Raw genomic sequence first — 20,526 nt, 5'->3', positions numbered from 1 at the left:
TGAGAATATCTTACCATTGAGGACATTTCTCAACTAGTATCTCAAGATTAACTTGAGAAAAAACACAGTAATACAATTTTACCTAAAAATGAACTAATAATTTTTCATAGTCATAACATTAACTAAATAGCTTTAAGTTTTCTTATGATTCATCTTCTTACATATTTATTCCTACACATTTTCATAGCTCTTTCCCCTAAAGATATTTGATATCAGTTTTTCCACAATAAAGTCCTCCAACATATGAATATTACTTTAATATTGAATTATGTTAACTACACACTGCATATTATTCAGTAATTTTACATAAACTTTTCAAAACATTTCTGTGAAATGTATTGTTCTCTTTTCATTGATATCTTATCAATTTTAAATATTTTAATAAAATTTACTTTATGTTAAATAAAATGAATAATACAGATATAAAAATTCAAAAGCAGAAACTATTTTATAGCAATTTCTCTGAAGAAAACTAAACAATTTTAATATTATTTTTATTTTTGAGGCATATCATCAGATGTTTCTAAGGTTTTTTTAATGAAAAACCATTTGTCTTATTTTTTTTGAAGATTAGCTTTTACTATAATTCAGATTTTTTCATTCTAACTATTATTTATTGACTTTTAACTTTTTCTATCTCTGGTTGCCCTACTCTCAACTTATTTAACTGCCTAAAGGGCTAACTACTCTTTTAGATTTATCTGCTTTCTTTTAGTAAGATAATAAACACAAAATACTTTGAAATATATACTAAAAAATAATGTTCATATATATTTAATAATTAAGATCAAATAATAAAAGGAGGTAAATAATCATTAACTAGAAGTCATCTCCACTTAATTTTACCCCAGCAGAGTTCAAGTTGTTATAAGACTAAAACTGCTGACCTTTGAAAAAATTCTGTTAACCACTATACTAATTATCAACATATTAAGTATTTTGTTTTCATGTAGAGATAAAATCTAAATCTGAATTATTAGTTACATCATGATGATATTTATTAATGTTATATATATGCCTACAAATTATAAAAGTAATGAATCTTAAATATTAAATCAATATACTCATCACTTGTATACTCCTCAGTTCTCCATTTTTTCCTTTGGAAATAAACTTTTACCAGTATGATGATCAGTACAGAGAGAATAATGAGAAAAGGAATTAGTAAGAAAAATGGCCATTTTGTAGATTTGCCATGGTAAACATTCTCAATGTAGCGTCTTTCTGGGAGAGAAAACATCAGTGATTTAAAAGCAATTACCAGGAATATAATAAAGACATTTTTATATTTTAATATGACTATCAGCACAAAATGTTTAACTCTTGTATAATGTTATAATTAACATGTTTTTAAATGAAGTAGATAAGTTAACAGCATTTCAATGTGCTCCAGAATCTTTTTAATCCATAATAGTCCTATTATTTGCTTTATCATTAAGAACCTTTTATTTAATACTCTTTTCAGAATAGTTTAATAATTAATATAGATGAAAAAAAAGTGTGACCCCTGGAAAAAAAGAATTTTTCTCAATACCCTATTTTTAGTAAGAGATACTGCTGTGAATGTTATAAAATTTTCATGAGGTCCAAAGTACTTTTCTTTTATTGCATTGATATGTATCATCACATCGTATCTAATAAAATTTATTTTATGTTAAATAAAATGAGTAGTACAGATATAAAAATTGCTTATTCCAACATCGTGTGGGTATTTCTCTGCTTCTTTCAAGAAGATATATAGTTTTCATTTATGTTCAGATTTATGATTTATTTCATATAAATTGTTAAATGAGTTGAGATTTTAAGGGTCATTTGATCTTATGTGAATATTCAATTATTACAGAAGAATGTTTTGAACTAATTTTCCTTCTTCATGGAACTATCTGTATTTTTCTTGAAAAATTGATTAACCATATAACAATGGGTATATTTCTGCCTCCCTATTCCATTCCATTGATCTAACTGTATATCTATCATTTACCAATGCCACATTGTCTTCATTAGTGTAACTATATGCTAAATCTATAACATAGTATATTCAATATAAGGGCAATAGACTAAGGTGTCTTTCTTTGTTGTTCTTTTTCAGGAATTTTTTTGGCTATTCTGAGCACTTTGGCAAATACTGTAGAATCAAATTGTTTAAAAAGAAACTCTCATATGGTTTGCCTTCCTTTAATTTCCCCCCTCCCCCAATGTTCATCTGTTTTGTTTCTTCATTAGTTATTATTGTCTTCTCATGTTTTATCATAGATTACTTATAATCACCTACTGGAAATCTTTACAATCTACCTGGAAACCTTGCTGACCAGAACCAATGAATTTTATTTTCCACTTTACCACAGGCTGCAGTGATTTAAACTATTTACCACTTCATAATAAATGTCCTATTTCTCCAACTTCTAATAACATGTTTTTGAATTGTCTTTGGATTGCTCACCAACAGTATTCTCAAGACAATTTCAACACATAATAAATGTCTTCAACAGTTTCCTAGAGGTCTTTTTATGTTCTGTGCGCCATTCAGTTCCAAAGCTAATGCCACATGTCTTAGATTCTTTTTATATAAATACACCATCTGATTACCATATTGCTTTCTATATTATATATATAAATATATATTGTTTATGGATATGAGAGAGAGAGAGAGAGAAAGATGTGTAGGAAACTTCTCCCAAATGTAGTAATTTAAAACAACCATTTAATTTTGTTCATTTTGTGTGGCATGAATTTGAGGATTTTGCATTTTCATGTCTCAATGTAATCAAATTTCAAACAGGGAAGATGATTTTCAGCACAATGAATGTTCTAATAATGAGAGTTCCAAGAATTAGTATTCTAAAAGACCCAGTCAGAATCTCACTTGTATACATGTTATTGATCAATTACATTGTAAGGTCAACCTGGAATGATATGTGTGTGCTCAAAATATGCTTTTTTTAAAAAGATTTTATTTATTTATTCATAGAGACGCAGAGAGAGAGAGAGGCAGAGACAGAAGCAGACACCATGCAGAGAGCCTGACGTGAGACCCGATCCAGGGTCTCCAGGATCATGCCCTGGGCTGTAGGTGGTGCTAAACTGCTGCGCCACCAGGGCTGCCCCAAAATATGCTTTAATTATCTGTTAATTTAGGTTTTTATATAGAGTTTGGCCCTAAGCATCATTGGATATACTGCATTATTCTAAAACCCACCTCTCTTTGGAAAAAAAGAAATGTAGGAAACTACTTCAAACTTCTACTTATAATTGGCTAATAGGAATAACTGGCTAACATTTGCAGGGTCAGAATAGGTCAGAAATATTAAAGATATTTATTCCCCAATCTCTGCAGCATCTCCCATAGTGGCTGCACATGCTCTATAGCTCCAACTTCTGCTGGGCAGTACTCTCCCTGTGACTTAGATCCTGATATGTGGCCCTGACCATAGTTACATGTCATGAAGGTGCCTCGGATTCTGGTTCTAGTAATAGTGCCTCCTTTCATTGTCCTTTTAGCCCTAAGAAGTAGTAGTGGATCCCTCTGTTGCCTCAAGATTCTCTGATTGGCTTTCAACTCTGCCATTATGTGTTAGCCTTATATTGAATATCTTCTGTGTGAAGGACTATAATGATTTTTATTTCCCTGTTTGGGCCTTTACTGATATATCTTATTTATGATATATGTTATGTATGTTATATTATTCTCTATGGTAAAACATAAACTAGCTTTATATGTTTTACTATTTGATGTCCATCTAAATATAGATTGGTAGGCAAATAAATAAAATTTTATTTTATTAAATTTAATAAATTAAAATGTTGTTTTAATTATGTTTTCAATTTGCTATTAATACTTACCAGAACTGAGTTGGGCAAGTTGAGGTGGAAAATTGCCACTGTCAACACTCCCACCAATCCATGCATCATCAATATTTTGGCAATTAGGAGGCAAGTATGAAGGATTACAATGACAGTTCTTTTTATTATTGCATATCTGAAACCAGGAAAAATATCACCTTATGAGATAGGTAGCTATAATTATTTGTGTTCCAGTAGAATTTTAAAATAATACTTAGGTCAGATAAGGCCAATCTTTTTACATGGTTTATGAATATATAAATGTGCGTGTGTGTGTGTGTGTTTAGTTATATGTTTGCTTTCTAGGATTATTCTCAATGAGTTTTATTCTCCCATCATATTACTGGTACTTACACCCCGTTCATTGCATTTTCTTGGAGTACAATCATAATCCAAGTACCCAGCATCTACACATTCTTGGTTCTTGCAAACCTAAAAGGAAAATAAGCCAAAGTAAATTAACTGAAATAACATTTGTATTTGACATTTTACTAAAAGAATTCTATATATTCTTATATAAGGATATTCATTTAGCTATAAGTGAAATATACTAAGTGATTAATTTATAGGGCTACTATGTTTCCAGCACTAGATGAGACTCTGATTATCTGATAGTAAAGAAAACAACAAAAGTATCTTCCCTTCTTATACCGGGTTAAAAAATACAGACATCAAATAAATAAAGTGGAGATAAATATGTCATAAATACTATAATGAAAAAATAGTCTTATGAAAGATTAAAGTACAGGCAATTTATCTGATATGTGAGAACTATTCTCATATCATATGTTCTCATATCATATATCACATATATCATAACTTTCTTATCAAACCTGGATGTTGAACAATACTTAGTCAAGAATAGAAATGAGAGGGGATCCCTGGGTTGCTCAGCGGTTTGGTGCCTGTCTTGGGCCCAGCGCGTGATCCTGGAGTCCCGGGATCGAATCCCACGTCGGGCTCCCGGTGCATGGAGCCTGTTTCTCCCTCCTCCTGTGTCTCTGCCTCTCTCTCTCTCTCTCTCTATCTCTCTCTATCTATCTCTATCTCTATCTCTATCTATCTCTATCTATCTATCTCTCTCATGAATAAAAAAAAAAAAAAAAGAATAGAAATGAAGAATGCCTGGGTGGCACAGTTGGTTAAGCTTCCGACTCTTGGTTTCAGTTCAGGCCTGATCTCAGGGTCCTGAGACAAGCCTGCATCAGGCTTCATGCTCAGTGTGGAGTCTGCTTGAGTTTTTCTCTCCCTCTACCTCTTCCCCCCTAAAATAAATAAATCTTTTTAAAAAAAAAGAATAGAAATGAAACACAAAGTACTTATAGGAAAAGAAATATTTAAAATGACCCTACATTGAAAGATAGTATAGAAATTTGAGAAATATTAGCAGCAGTGTAGCTGTTACACAGAGAATAGCCAATCATTAAATCACTATATATTTGAGTCCTACAATGTGCCTACCCTAACAACACACCAGTGAACAACAAAAAAATTCTCATATTGTTCATATGCAGTGAAAGATACAGAAATACAATACAAAATTTATTTGTAAAAGGGCAGGTATGATGTGATAGAAATTGTTATGGCAGGACTGTGTCGGTCCTGTGTCGGTCCGAAAGTAGGCCTATAACCTACAAGCAACTGATTATATTTAGAGATTTTATTGGAAGATGGAAAGCTAATAAAAATAGGTTTTTGAAAGAGGATGGAAAGGGCAAGAGAAAATGTAGGATACCATTACAGTAGTCCAAGAAAATGATAACTATAGAGTGAAACTGAGTGGCTGTGGTGTAGTGAAAATCTGTGGTTGTATTTGAGATATAACTTAGAAATTTAAATCGTTTAAGTTTAATTATAATTATGAATTTTATATAGAGAATGAAAAGGGAGACAGATCAATGACACTAAGTTTCCTGGCTTATCTAACACTTTGGTGGTGGTACAATCAATTGAGGTAGAGAAAGCTAAGCAGAAAACTCAAAAGTGCAGCAATTATGTTTTGAAATTTCTTTCAACTATGCTTCATATTTTAAAAAAAAATTTAAAATTTGCTGCCCTCATAGAAAGGTTCTGCATGATATGGTGAACATATAATTGGAAATAGTTTTTCTAAAAATGTTTTCTAAATAATATTGTCAATATTTCTTTGGAATTCTTTCCTCTTGAAAACATATGATCAAAATATACTATTTATAAAGATTTGATCTATTTGTTTATTTTAGAGAGAGAATGGGTGGGGGAGGGGGTAGGACAAGAAAGAAAACTCCACTCTCAATGGGGAGTCCAACATCAGGCCATGAGATCATGATCTGAGCTGAAACCAAGGGTCAGATGCTTAACTGACTAAGCCATCCAGGTACTCCCATAATATGTGAATTTTTAAACCCAGAGAATGAATCTGCTCAAATAGGTTTTGCAAAAATTACTGAATGTGGAAAAATATATCATTAAAGGTGTTTGATAATTGTAGCAACTCATATCTCTGTTTAAGACTTAGAAGGATATATACTGATGTTAAATGGATGGCCAGGTTATTCTGAGGGGTTATGGTAAGAGTATAAAACTTCTAGCTCTGGTTACAGACTAGTGTTGCTATAGTTAGAGATATATGTGTTCTGTATAAATGACACATTAACATCTAATTAGCACTTGTGCAGAGAAGTTAAGTATGTAATTTGCAGAGCTGTTGTCTAGAAGAAGATAAACTTAACTCTCAGAACCATGAAATAAATTCTTTGAACCAGAGAAGAAAAAAGTTGAAAAGATATTGTTGATATTATGGGTATCTATTACTGCAATGATTTTATTTTATTTTATTTTATTATTTTATTTTATTTTATTTATTTTGCTTAAACATGCTTACTTCAGTAGTGCCATGCAGAAAGGCTAGAAAAATATTATCTGAAGTGATGAGCTAGCTACAAAACCACAGAAGTTCTTTATCACCATATAATAATAACACAAAGAAAACAATGTTTTTTCACTAAAGTCTTTGAAATAGATTTTCAGAAATGTGGCTGTAGATAAGAAAATGATGCAGTTTCCTATTTCTCTTACTATGATAGAATAAGATTCTGTTTAAATCTTCTTGTACAGAGAACTTAAAATGGAGGATAAAATAAATTATGTACACCTATTCTTTAAAAAGAACACATGCCTATACCAGAGATAAAATAAACATTATTTTTATGTTCTCAAAATATAAGACATTGTGATTCCACAAAACTAACCAGAAACTGAAGCCAATATTCCTCCACAGGTCATCAGTGACCAAGCACATAGGCTTTAAATAATCATATTTACCCTGCACCAGTGACAGAATAACAAGCAGACTTTACCAAATACTGAAAAAATAATCTGGAGAATTGCTCAATATAATGGTGCACTAAGAAGTCTCAAGTTCTTGTTCTCCCTTGGAGATATTTTTTTAAAAGAAGAAGAAAAGCTGGCTAAAATAACCAATAGGAACTCTAGAAACAGTCAATGGTCCACGGCAACCAAGAAAATGCCCAATCAAGAAATAGCCACATTCAAAATGGTGGAAAAATGAGTGGGATGTTTGATCAAATTTTCCCCACTCCTTCCCCAACATGGCACAGTCTTGGTCTGGAGGAGGAAACTGCTGAGGTCACAATTATTTCCTTTGAACTGAAGGGAGCAGTGGAAACCTAGTTTTCAATATTAAAATATTTCTAGGAGCTTCCTGAAGGACTGGTCTCTGCTTCACCTAACTTAAATCTCAAATAGAGAGAAGCAATGAACGCTGCTCAGGAAAGCTGCAAGGAGACTAAGATTCTCAGACAGACACCTGGGGCAAAAGATTATGCATAAAACACACAATAGACTATTTAAGCCCCAAGGAGAGGCTGGTATGAGACTGTTTGGAAAAGTAGTACATTTGAAAGCATTCGTGTATGTGAGAAAAGGAAAAAGCCAAAAGGAAGACCAGAAAGAATGCATAATCACAAAAGTTCTGAAAAAACCACAAGCACTCTCTCTTCTCAGGCTGATTGCAAGGCCCAGAGCATCCCCAACTGCCCTAACACAGAGCCAGTCTACAGACAGTAGAAGTGTCTCTTTTTACAAAAGTCCAATGTAAAAAAAAAAAAATTAAAATGCAGAAAAAGAAACAGGAAAACATGTCCCACTCAAAGGAAAAAAAACAAAGTGATATAATGGTATTTTAATAACCATACTAAAAGGGTGCTTGGGTGGCTCAGTTGGTTAAGCATCTGACTCTTGATTTAGGCTCAGGTCATAATCTCATGGTCATGAGATCAAGCCCTGCCCTGGGCTCCATACTGTATTGAGCTTGCTTAAATTTCTCTCTCTCCCTCTCCCTTTGGCCCTCCCACCACTTGCAGTCTCTCCTCTAAAATAGTTAAAATAAAAATGCTGAAAAGCTAAATAAAAACATGGATTGAAAATGACCAAAAATCAGAAAAATTCCATATGAATTAAATAAAAATATCAACAGAGAGCAAATATAAATAGCAATCCAAAAAATATGATACTGAAACATACAACAGCTAAATTTAAAAGTTCAATATATGAGTTCAACAACAAATTTTGGTTGGCAGAAGAAAGAATCAGTGATTTAATGATAGGGTATTTTACATTTTGAAGTATTAGAAAGAAAAAAAGAACAAAGAAAAATGAACAAAACCAATGGGACTTATGAAATACCATTAGGCAAATCAAATACATATTATGGGAGTTTCTGAAGTAGATGAGAAAAAAAGGGAGAAGGAGATTACTTGAAGAAATGATGGCTGAAAACCAAAAATGATGGCCCCATGTTTGAAGAATAACATAGATCTAAAAATTCTAGGAGTCCAGTGAACTCCAGTAAGACAAATGCAAACAGACTCATACCAAAGCACATTACAATCAAATTCAAATGACAAAGAAAAAAAGAGAATCTTAAAAACTGCAAGTGAAAAAGTAATCACCATGTACAAGGGATCCTAAACAAGATTACAATAGGTTATTCAGAAAAACTTTGAGGCCAGAAGGCAGTGGACTGATATATTGGAAGTACTAAACGGAGAAAAAAAAGCTCTGACAACTGAGAATTCTATATCCAACAAAACTTTCCTGAATTTAATGGGGGAAATTAATACTTTCTCAAATTAAAAAGAAACAAACTTTAAAAAGTTGAGGGTACTTAATATCATAAAATTTAGCCTACAAAAAATACTAAAGGGAGTCCTACAGGAGGAATAAAAGGTTGCTAGTCTGTAACTAGATTTTAGAGAAATAAAGGTCTGTGGTAAAGTTAAATAAATGGTGAAAGTATAAAAAACAGTGGGACTCACACCAGGATCTCCAGGATCACGCCCTGGGCTGAAGGTAGGCACTAAACTGCTGAGCCACCCAGGCTGCCCCAGACAACATAGATCTTAAATCAACCATTACAATAAAAAAAGTTCTAGATTAATGTTCTAGATTAATAAGTGATCAAATTAATCAGAAAACATACAAATTATAGACATGTATATACCAAACATCAGAGCTCCAAAATATATGGCACAGAGAGAACTGCTGGGGAAATAGACAGCTCTACAATAATAATGGCCTTTAATATCCCACCTTTGAAAAGAAGATCAATAAGAAAACAGAGGATTTGAACAACACTATCTACCAATTGGATCTAAAAGGCATATATAGAACATTGCCTGACAACAGCAGATACACATTTGTCTCAGCTGCACATGAATATTGCTTAAATTAGGCCATATGTTAATTACAAAATGAGTCAATAAATTTAGACTAAAATCATACAAAGTACCTTTTCTGGTTAGAGTAAAGTAAAACTACAAATTAAAAGCAGAAGGAACACTGGAAAATTTAAAAATATATGGAAATTCTTACATTTTAATAAAAAATTGGTCAACAAAGGACACAAGGGAAATTATAAATTATTCTCAAACAAATTAAAAATGCAATACACCAAATCTGTGAGAAGCAGAAAAACGCTGTTGACAGTCATTTTTAACTATAAATCAGCATGTTAAAAATTAAAAAGTACTTTAAATCAACAACTTGAACTTGCACTATCAATAAATAAATGAATGAATAAACAAACCTAAAGATAACAGAAGGAAGAAAATAATAAAGAATAGAACAGAAACAAAAGAAAATTTAGAGAAAAAAAAAGACCAATAAAATTGAAAAAAACTTTTACCTAGGAAGACTAAAATAAATAATTTTCAAATAATTAAATTACAAATGAAGATGGAACATTGCTATCAATTTTACAGAAATAACAAGGTTTATACGATCAAAAACTGAAAGCCAACATTTGAATAAGATAACGAAATTGGGGATCCCTGGATGGCTCAGCGGTTTAGCGCCACCTTCGGCCCAGATCTTGATCCTGGAGTCCCAGGATTGAGTCCCACATCAGGCTCCCTGTGTGAACCCTGCTTCTCTCTCTGTGTTTCTGCCTCTCTCTCTCTCTCTCTCTCTCTCTCTCTCTGTGTGTGTGTGTGTGTCTCATGAATAAATAAATAAAATCTGTTAAAACAAAGATAATAAAATGAACACATTTTTAGGAACACCCCATCTACCAACACTGAATCACAAAGACATAGAAAGTCTGACTAGACCTATAACTCATAAATAGATTAAATCAGTAATCAAAATCCTTGAAACAAAGAAAATTCCTGGACCAGATAGCTTCACTGGTGAATTTTACCAAATATTTACAGAAGAGTTAGATCTATTTTTGTCAAACTCTTCCAACAAATACAAGAGGACATACACCCAGATGCATTCTATGAGGCCAGAATTACCCTAATATAAGAGCCAAGGACACAATAATAATGGAGAATTACAACCAAATATTATGAATATTAATGCAATGTCCACAACAAAACACAAGTAAACAGAATTCAACAGAATGTTAAAAAAAATTCTGTATTATGACCAAGTGGGAATAATTCATGTAATGTGAGAATGACTCAACATACAAAAATTAATGTAATATACCACATTAAAGGACTAAAAGGGAAAAAATCACACAACCATCTCCATTGAAGCAGAAAAATTGACAAAATTTAACATTTTTTAAAATTATAAAAAAAAATCTAACAAATTAGGACTAGAAGAAAACTCCCTCAATATAGTAAGGACTATCTATAAAGAACATACAGCTATACTTCCAGGGAAGATGACAGAGTTGGAGAATCCTAAGTGTACCGCATCCCATGGATACAACTAAATAACTCAGTATAAATAATCCAGAAAATGATCCAAAGACCAGCAGAACAAACTTTCCACATTCGAAATGTAGAGAAGAGACCATCTCAGAGAAGGTATGAAGGACAGAGCTATGGACCAGAGCTAAACAGCCCTGTGAGACTGACCACAGGAAGGACAGACATCTCAGGTGTGGAGAGAAGAAACAGACCCTCACACCAGAAAGCTCAGGCATGGGAGATTCATATGAGAAAGACAAATCCCCATAATATTTGGCTTTAAAAACCAGAGAGCATAACTTCATAAGAGTTTACAATCAGTGGGGCCTAATACTTGGAACTTTAAAAATCACTGGGCTTGGCTCTGGGAGAGCCTTTGAAAGGTGAGAGGAATTTGAGTCCCAGCCCTTAAGGAGAAGGCACAACAAACAGTGTAGAAGGAGATGGAGCATAGAAAGAGTTTTAAAAACACCTGGGTTATACAAGGGGGATATTTATTTACTAATCTCAGAGCCTGTGCTGGAGTGGAGGGATCTTTGAGATACTTCTCCAGGAACAACAGAGCTGGCAGACACCATTTCCCTCCTTTGCCCCACACCCTAGATATACAGACACCTGTGGGAAACAATGTAGCAAAACACTAGTTTGCTAAAAGGCCACTCTGCCCCAGTATTCTACTGCAAACATGCCCTTTCCAGCCAGATCTTATGCCAGGTTTCTTCCCATAGTTCCTGACACTGCACACCTTGCTCCTGAGTTACCCTGCAAACTTGTCCCTTCAATATTCCCTTGACCAGAGCCCATCCAAAGTGGTACCACAAGCCTGGCAGTGTGCAAGCTGTCCCAACAGGGGCCAGTGCCACTCCAAAGTGAGTCCAGCTCTGGGGAGAGAAGAAGGCATCTGGTCTGACTGCAGGCCCTGCCCACCAAGCTTCTCAGGGGACAACACAGGGAAAGTGTCTGCAATTTGATGCTAACATATCTCTGGGAAACTCCTGGTATGACCCAACTCAAGCCCAAGATAGCCCCAGATTTGCCTCCTGACAGCACAGGGACCAAATCCTGTCCATACAGGCAAAGAGAAATAAGGCAGGTGACTGAACTGAAGGCAAAACCAGCTTAACCATAATAGTAGGTGCATACAACAAACAAAGGAGATACCCTTGATGCACTAGGTTCTGGTAAACAGGGGACATTGCACTGCAGGGTACTTTGTAAAGCCACTACTTTCTAGAGAAGGACACCTAGCTTCCTTTCCTAACACATAGAAACAGAGAGGTAGACAAATATGAAAAGACAGAGGAATATTTCCCAAATGAAAGAATGGGACAAAAATCACAGCAAGACACCTAGATGAAATGGAGAGAAGTAATATGTCTGAAAGAGAATTTAAATTAATAATCATAAAGATACTTACTGGACTTGAAAAAAAGAGTGGAGGACATCAGTTAGACCCTTAACAAAGAGTTAGAAAACAAAAAATAAATCAGAGATGAAGAATTCAATAACTGAAATTAAAAATGCACTAGACAGAATAGTAGACTATAGGAAGGAGAAGAATGGGTCTGCAACCTGGAGAAAAGAGTAATGTAAAGCGATCAAGTGAATAAGAGAGAAAAAAAATAATACCAAATGAAAATAGGGAACTGGGCAACATCTAAAAGTATAATTACATTTGCATTATGGGATCTCAGAGGAGAGACAAAGGCAGTAGAAAATTTATTTGAAGAATAATAATAATAATGGTAGACAACTTCCAGAATCTAGGAAAGGGAACAAAACTCCAGACCCAGTAGGTATAAGTGGTCTCCACCAAATCATTCTGAGAAGGTCCACACCAAAAGACATGGTAATTAAAATGGCAAAAAGGAGTGATAAAGATAATTTTAAAAGGAGCAAGAGAAAAGAAAATGGTTATGTATAAAAGAAATCCCATAAGACTATCAGTTGATTATTCAGCAGAAACTTTGCAGGCCAGAGAAGAGTGGCATGATATATTCAAAACTGAAAAAAAAAAAAAAAAAAAGGCTGTGACCACAAACATTCAATCCAGCAGACCTATCATTCAGAATAGAAGGAGAGATAAAGAGTTTCCCAGATAAACAAAAATTAAAGGAATTAATGGACACTAAACTAATCCTATGAGAAGTGTTAAAGGGGATTCTTTGAGTGGAAAGGGAAAACCATAAGTAGGAGAAAAAAATAGGAAGCACAAAAGCAATAAAAATAAGTATATCTATAAAAATGAGTCAAGGGATTCACAAAATAAAAGGATGTAAAGGATACTATATGTATAAAGTTTAGAGATATTAAATAATGGGTTCAAACTTAAGCAACCATCAACTTAATATAGACTGTTATATGCAGAAGATGCTATATACAAATGTAATGGTTACCACCAATCAAAAAACAGTAACAGAGCTGCAAAAAATAAAAAGGAATCCAAATATATCACAAAAGAAGAAAGCAAGAGAGAGAACAGTGAAGAAATACAAAAACGGCCATTATACAAGTAACAAAATGGTAATAAGTACATACCTATCAATTATTTTGAGTGTAAATGGACTAAATGTTTAATCAAAAGATGCGGGGGGCATCTTGGTGGCTCTTGGTTGAACATCACACTCAATTTCAGCTCAGGTCATGCATGGTCTTGGGGTCAGGATGGGGCCCCATGCCAGGTTCCTTGCTCAGTAAGGAGTATGCTTCAGGATTCTTCCCTTCTGTTCCTTCCCACCCCCTCCACTCACTCTCTCTCCCTTTATTTTCTCTCTTTCTCTAAAATAAATTTTTTAAAAAAGATATAAAGTGACAGAATGGATAAAAAAGCACAACTCTTCTATATGCTGCCTACAAGAGACTCATTTCAGACCTAAAGACCAATGCAGATTGAAAGTGAAAAAATGGAAAATCAGTTATTATAAAAATGGAAGTGAAAAGAAAGCCACAGTAACAATACTTATATTAGACAAAATAAAATTTTAAAACAAGATACAAAGAAGAACACTATATAATCATAAAGGGAACAATCCAACAAGAAGAGAAAGTAATTATAAATATTTATGCAACTATCATGGGAGAATTCAAATATGTAAATCAGTTAATAACAAACATAAAGTAATCAATAGTAATACAACAATAGTAGGAGACAGTAACATTTCACTTACATCAATGGATAGATCATCCAAACAGAAAATCAACAAGGAAACAATGGCTTTGAGTGGCACATTGGATCAGAGGGATCTAACAGATATATTCAGAACATTCCATCTTAAAACAGCAGAATACACATCTTTTTCAAGACAATTAAAACATTGTCCAGAATATATTATATATAGGAACAAAACAAATATCAACAAATTCCAAAAGATCAAAGTCATACTACTTATCTTTCATCTTTTCTGACTACAATGCTATGAAACCAGGAATTAACCACAAGAAAAATCTGGACAGAACACAAATACATGGAGGTTAAATAACATGCAACTTAACAATGAATGGGTCTACTAAGAAATCAAAGAGTAAATTTAAAAATACATAGATATATACAAATGAAAACACATGGTCCAAAATCTTTGGGATGTAGCATAAGCTATTCTAAGAAGAAAGTTTGTAGCAATATAAGCCTACCTTAAGAAGCAAGAAAAATAAAAAAATAAACAATCGAATCTTACACCTAAACAAGCCAAAGAAAACAAACAAAACTCCAAACCAGGAGAAGAAAAAAAAATACAATAAAAATTAGAGCTGAAAAAATGAAATAGTAACTAAAAAAGTGAAACAGATCAGTGAAACCAGAAGCTGATTCTTTGAAAATACCAATAAAATTGATAAAACTTTATCCAGACTCATTATTACTCATCAGTAATAATAAAATAATAATAATAATTAATAATAATAATAATAATAATAATAATACAAAAGCTCAGGACCAGGGGCACCTGGGTGGTACAGTCAGTCAAGCACCTGCCTTCAGTTCAGATCATGATCTTGGGATCTCAAGATTAAGCCCTGTGTCAGGCTCTCTGCTCAGTGGGAAGTCTGCTTCTCCCTCTCCTTCTGCTCCTCCTCTGCTCATGCTTGTGCTCTCTCTCTCAAATAAATACTTTTTAAAAAAATTTCAGGACCTCACAGAGGAATTCTACCAAACATTTAAAGATGGGTTAATACTTATTCTTCTCAAACTATTCTAAAAAAAGGGGGGGGGGAGGAAAATTTTCAAATCCGTTCTATGAGGTCAGCATTACCCTGATAACCAAACCAGATAAAGACACTCCAAAAAGAGAGATAGATAGAGAAAACTACAAGTCAATGTCTCTGATGAACATAGCTGCAAAAATCCTCAACAAAATGTTAACAAACTGAATCTAACTCTATATTTTAAAAAATCATTCACCACAATAAAGTGGGATTTATTCCCAGAATGCAAGAGTGGCTCAATATTCACAACTCAGTCAACGTGATATATCACATCAGTAAGAGAAAACATAGAAACCATATGATCATTTCAATTGATGTAAAAAAAGCACATGGAAAAGTACAGCATATATTAATAATAAAAACCCTCAAAGAGAAGGTTTAGAGGAAACATACCTCAAGATAACAAAGGCTGTATATGAAAAACCCACAGCTAATACCATCCTCAACAGATAAAAGGTGACAGCTTTTCTATGATTTAAGCAATACAAAAATATCCACTCTCCCTACTTTTATTCAATGTAGTACTAGAAGTCCTAGCCACAGCAATCAGACAACAAAAATAAATAAAATTAGTAAGGAAGAAGTAAAACTTTTACTATCTGCAGAGAACATAATACTATATACAGAAAGCTATAAATAATCCATCAAAAACCTACAAAACTGATAAATGAATTCAGTAAGGTCACAGGATAAAAAGTTAATATATAGAAATCCATTGCATTTTATACACTGATAATGAAGTAACAAAAAAAGAAATTAAGAAAAAAACACCTTTACATTATATCAAAAATAATACCTTGTAATAAACCTGAAGGAGGTGAAAGAATTATATTCTGAAAACTATAAAACAATGATGAAAGAAATTGAAGTTGAAACAAATAGAAAGATATTCTGTGCTCATGGGTTGGGAGAACAAATATAGTTAAAATGTCATTACAATCTAAAGCAATCTACAGATTTAATGCAATCCCTATCAAAATATCAACAGCATTGGGCTACTTGGATGGCCCAGCTGGCTAAGTGACTGACTCTTGATTTGGGCTCAGGTCATGCTCTCAGGATCATGAAATTGAGCCCTAGGTCAGGCTCTCTGCTTAGAGTGGAGTCGGTTTAGGATTCTCTCTCCTTCTTCCTTTATCCCTTCCCACTCACAATCTCTCTCTCTAAAAACAAAAAATAAAAAATAAAAGACCAACAGGATTTTTCACAGAACTAAAACAAATAATGCTAAATTTGTATGGAGCCACATAAGACTCCAAAAAGCCAAAGCAATCTTTTTTTTTTTTTTTAAGATTTTATTTATTTATTCATGAGAGACACGGAGAGAAGCAGAGATATACGCAGAGGGAGGAGAAGCAGGCTCCATGCAGGAGCCTGATATGGGACCTGATCCTAGAACTCCAGGATCATGCCCTGAGCCAAAGGCAGATGCTCAACCACTGAGCCACCCAGGTGTTCCGAGCCAAAGCAATCTTTAAAAACAAAACTATAACATCTGGAGATTTGAGTCCTTAGGTCTGAGATGGTGCCTGGGAATCTGTTTTTGTGAGTAGAGCTTCAGGTGATTCTTAAGGACCAAGCAGGTTTGGGAAATATTGGTGTTGCAGTTAATAACAAGGCTTTGATATCAGATGGATCTGGGTTCTAGTCACATTGCATTTGCTTGACAGCTGTGTGTTTTGAAGCACAGAAATAACCTCCTTAAGTGTTAGCTTCTTCTAATAGCAGTACTTACCTCTTAGAATTGAGAGGATTCAAAGAAATAACATATATAAAGAGTGAGGCCCACAATAAATATGCAATAAACATTATCCACTATACTCATGTTCTATTTAACCATAATTAGACAGATATTTGACCATTAAAGGCCAATGATGAAGAAAACTCACTTTGCTTTCTAGGTGGAGTTGAGATTTTACAGGAAAGTCAGTAAGGGGCACTGACTGGCTTAGTTGGTAGAGCATGTAACCCTTGATCTTGGCGTCCTGAGTCTGAGCCCACTTTGGGTATAGAGTTTTTAAAAAGTTATATCATCAATAAGACCCATTTTTTAAAAAAAGATTTTATTTATTCATTTTTTCAGGTGCCCCACTTGTTTTTAAATGGACCATATCCAAGTCTCTACTATGGACATTTTTCTTTACTTAGATTATTAGAAAGTCTTTACTATGGACATTTTTTTCTTTATTTACCTAGATTATTGGAGTTAAACACATTACCTTTCAGATGTATTTTAAGCATTTGTATTTTGTTTTGAGATGTAGATTCCTATTGTTATTAACCTTGAATTATTATTGCATCACTATTACTATTGAAACAAACTCCTAATTTTTCCCCAAAATTAATTCTTACATTCACATTGCCAGGTTAATTTGAAGTACCTTTTTAAGATGTGTAAAGTACACTATACTCTTATTAATATTCTCCTGTTCAAAATCTTCAGTAGAAACAAAAGCCAAGCCCCTTAAATCTCTCAAAAACCCACCAATCTTATTATCTTTATCTCCTGACACTATTCCAAATTTACATATGAAAGAAACCAATGGGATTGATCCCTGTTTTGTGAAGAAGCTTTATCATTTCCTGCCTCTGAGTCTTCATTGTTCCTAGTTCCCATAGGACTCCATCTCATTCACTCACCCTATAACCCAATTCTAATATATTCTATTAGAATATATGTAATTTCTTTTATTCAAAAAATAGATCTTGGGGCACCTTGGTGGCTTAGTGTTTGAGCATCTGCCTTTGGCTCAGGTCATGATCCCTGGGTCCTAGGATGGGCTCCCGCATTGGGCTCCCCTTGGGGATCCTGCTTCTCCTTCTGCCTATGTCTCTACCTCTCTCTGTGTATCTCTCATGAATAAATAAATAATAAATATTTTTTAAAAGTAAAAATTAAAACAAATTTTTTTAAATGTAAAGCAAAAACAACACTGGAGTTATCATAATCCCAGATTTCAAGATATATCACAAAGCTGTAGTAATTAAAACAGTATGGCACTGGCACAAAAATAGACACATAGATCAATGGAACAGAATGCCCAGAAATAAACCCATGACTGTATGGTCAATTAATCTTTAACAAAGGAGGTAAGAATATGAAAATGGGAAAAAGTCTCTTCAATAAATAGTGGTAGAAGAACTGAACAGCTACATGCAAAAAAGAACAAATGATGAGGATGTGAAGCTACTGTAACCCTTTTGCACTGGTGGCAGAAATGTAAAGTAGTAGAAAATAGTAAAATTAACAACAGTGTTAAGTAAAATTAACAGTAGTGGTAACAACCCTACTTACAATAGCCAGAAGAAAAACAAACCAAATGACCATTTACAGATAGATGGATAAGCAATTTATGGTACAAACAGGCAATGGAATATTATTCAGACTGAAAAAGGAATGAAATTTTGGTATAGTAATAAAATGGGTGAATTTGAAAACATATTATCAGGTGAAATAAATCAGATTCAAAAGTTTAAATACTGTATGATTCCACTTGGATTAGGTACCTAGAATATTCAAATTTAGAGACAGAAAGTATAATAGTGATTACCAAGCATTGTGGGGAAGGCTCATTGGGGAGTTATAGTTTAATGTGTAGAAAGTTTCAATGTTTCAATTTATAATAAAAATTATCTGGAGATAGTGATAGTGGCTGCAACAACAATGTGAATGTACTTATGTTTCTGAACTGCACATTTGAAAATGATTAAGAGGGTAAAATTTATGCTATACATATTTTACCACAGAAAATTGTATGTATTTTATACACAGTGTTTTAAAAACTAAGATAGTAGGTACAATCACTAAACTGTGAGAACAGTATATACTACTATTCACAGCAGCCGAGGGCACCCTAAAAGATGGTATATTGTTTGTTAGTATTTGGGGAATATACAGTCTAAACAAATTGAATTATTTTCCACAGTTGAAAGGGTGGAGGAAAAACAGAATATTTATTTAATACACACTATAAAGTGATTACATGTAAATAAAATGTGAGATAAGTCAAATCAATCCAGATAAATGTTTTTAAAAAAATTAACATTCATTCCTTATAATAAAACCTATTTGAAAATAAGAAAGGGGCATCCTAAAGGAGTACCATTTTATTTTTTATTTATTTATTTTTTTTAGTAGTACCATTTTAAATGTTATGCATTTTTGTCCATTAAAATTGATTATGCCTGGAGTTTTATTCAGCACAGTCAACCAGTGTGATTTTTCAGACCCAGCCAGGTGACTTCCAACAATCTATTTCATTACCATCAGTAATATGATATACTGACTTGTTTTAATCCTTTATGTGAGCATGCAAAAAGTTTATGTTTTAGGAACATGAAATCAACTCTTGTTTTCCATTCTGTAGGAAGAGGCAAATAAAAATTACCCTGCCCACATTGTAGAGATTTTTCTCATACTGTAATGTTTTAGATTTTTACTCAAGGAAAAACAAATAAAACCAATGTATAGCAGTGCTCATAATTATCATTTCTATTTTTAGTGCTGTCTTATTCCTGTCTTCCCTTATAGCTAGCCATAGTAGCAGTAAAAATGATGGCAATTGTCAGGAATTTCTTGTTTCCACCATATTCTTTTATAACTCTTTCAGTTTCTACCTCAGAATCATACAATATTTTCTACTCTGATCTTCCATAAATATTGTAATAGAGTATCTGTGCTAGTTTCTTTTTTAAAAAAATATTTTATTTATTTATTCGAGAGATAGTTAAAGAAAACAGGATCAGGGAGAGAGAGAAGCAGACACTCTGTTGAGAAGGAAGTCCAATGTGGGGCTCAATCCCAGGACCCCAGGATCATGACCAGTTGAAAGCAGACATTTAACCAACTGAGCCACCTAGGTGCTCCTGTGCTTATTTCTTTTGAGAGAACATTTTCATATTAGGTTTTGTGCTTATCATTTTTGTTTGAATTTCAAGATCAAGACTTAAATACAGATCTTAGCAAATCTGTGTTAGATTCCCTTTAAGATTAACTGTGCACAAGGAGGTAGTAACATCTACTATTTCTCATACTTAGTCACTAATGTCTGAAAATTGAAACAATATGTTTAGGATTCAATATCTCCTGCTATTTCTTTTTTTTTAAGATTTTATTTATTTATTCATAGAGACACACACAGAATGAGAGAGAGAGGCAGAGACACAAGCAGAGGGAGAAGTAGGCTCCATGCAGAGAACCTGATGTGGGACTCGATCCAGGGTTTCCAGGATCACGCCCCGGGCTGCAGGCTGCGCTAAACCGCTGCGCCACCGGGGCTGCCCT

The 20,526-nt window shown here is 33.5% G+C and overlaps 1 protein-coding gene across 4 annotated transcripts in view; it reads right to left on the bottom strand.

Annotated features, from left to right (window-relative positions):
- ADAM2 (ADAM metallopeptidase domain 2) overlaps positions 1-20,526 on the bottom strand; it is a 119,690-nt gene that overhangs the window by 933 nt on the left and 98,231 nt on the right. For all 4 annotated transcript variants that reach the window (XM_072776552.1, XM_072776553.1, XM_072776555.1 and 1 more), the window contains 3 exons: positions 4,195-4,272; positions 3,841-3,976; positions 1,065-1,224 (listed from right to left, as the gene is read on the bottom strand). In XM_072776552.1, the coding sequence (XP_072632653.1) occupies positions 1,065-1,224; positions 3,841-3,976; positions 4,195-4,272 (374 nt within the window). The remainder of the gene's footprint in view (positions 1-1,064; positions 1,225-3,840; positions 3,977-4,194; positions 4,273-20,526) is intronic.

The sequence above is a fragment of the Canis lupus genome, chromosome 15 (genome assembly GCF_048164855.1).
Source record: "Canis lupus baileyi chromosome 15, mCanLup2.hap1, whole genome shotgun sequence".
NCBI lineage: Eukaryota > Metazoa > Chordata > Mammalia > Carnivora > Canidae > Canis > Canis lupus.
This window is presented reverse-complemented; position numbering and strand designations above follow the sequence as displayed.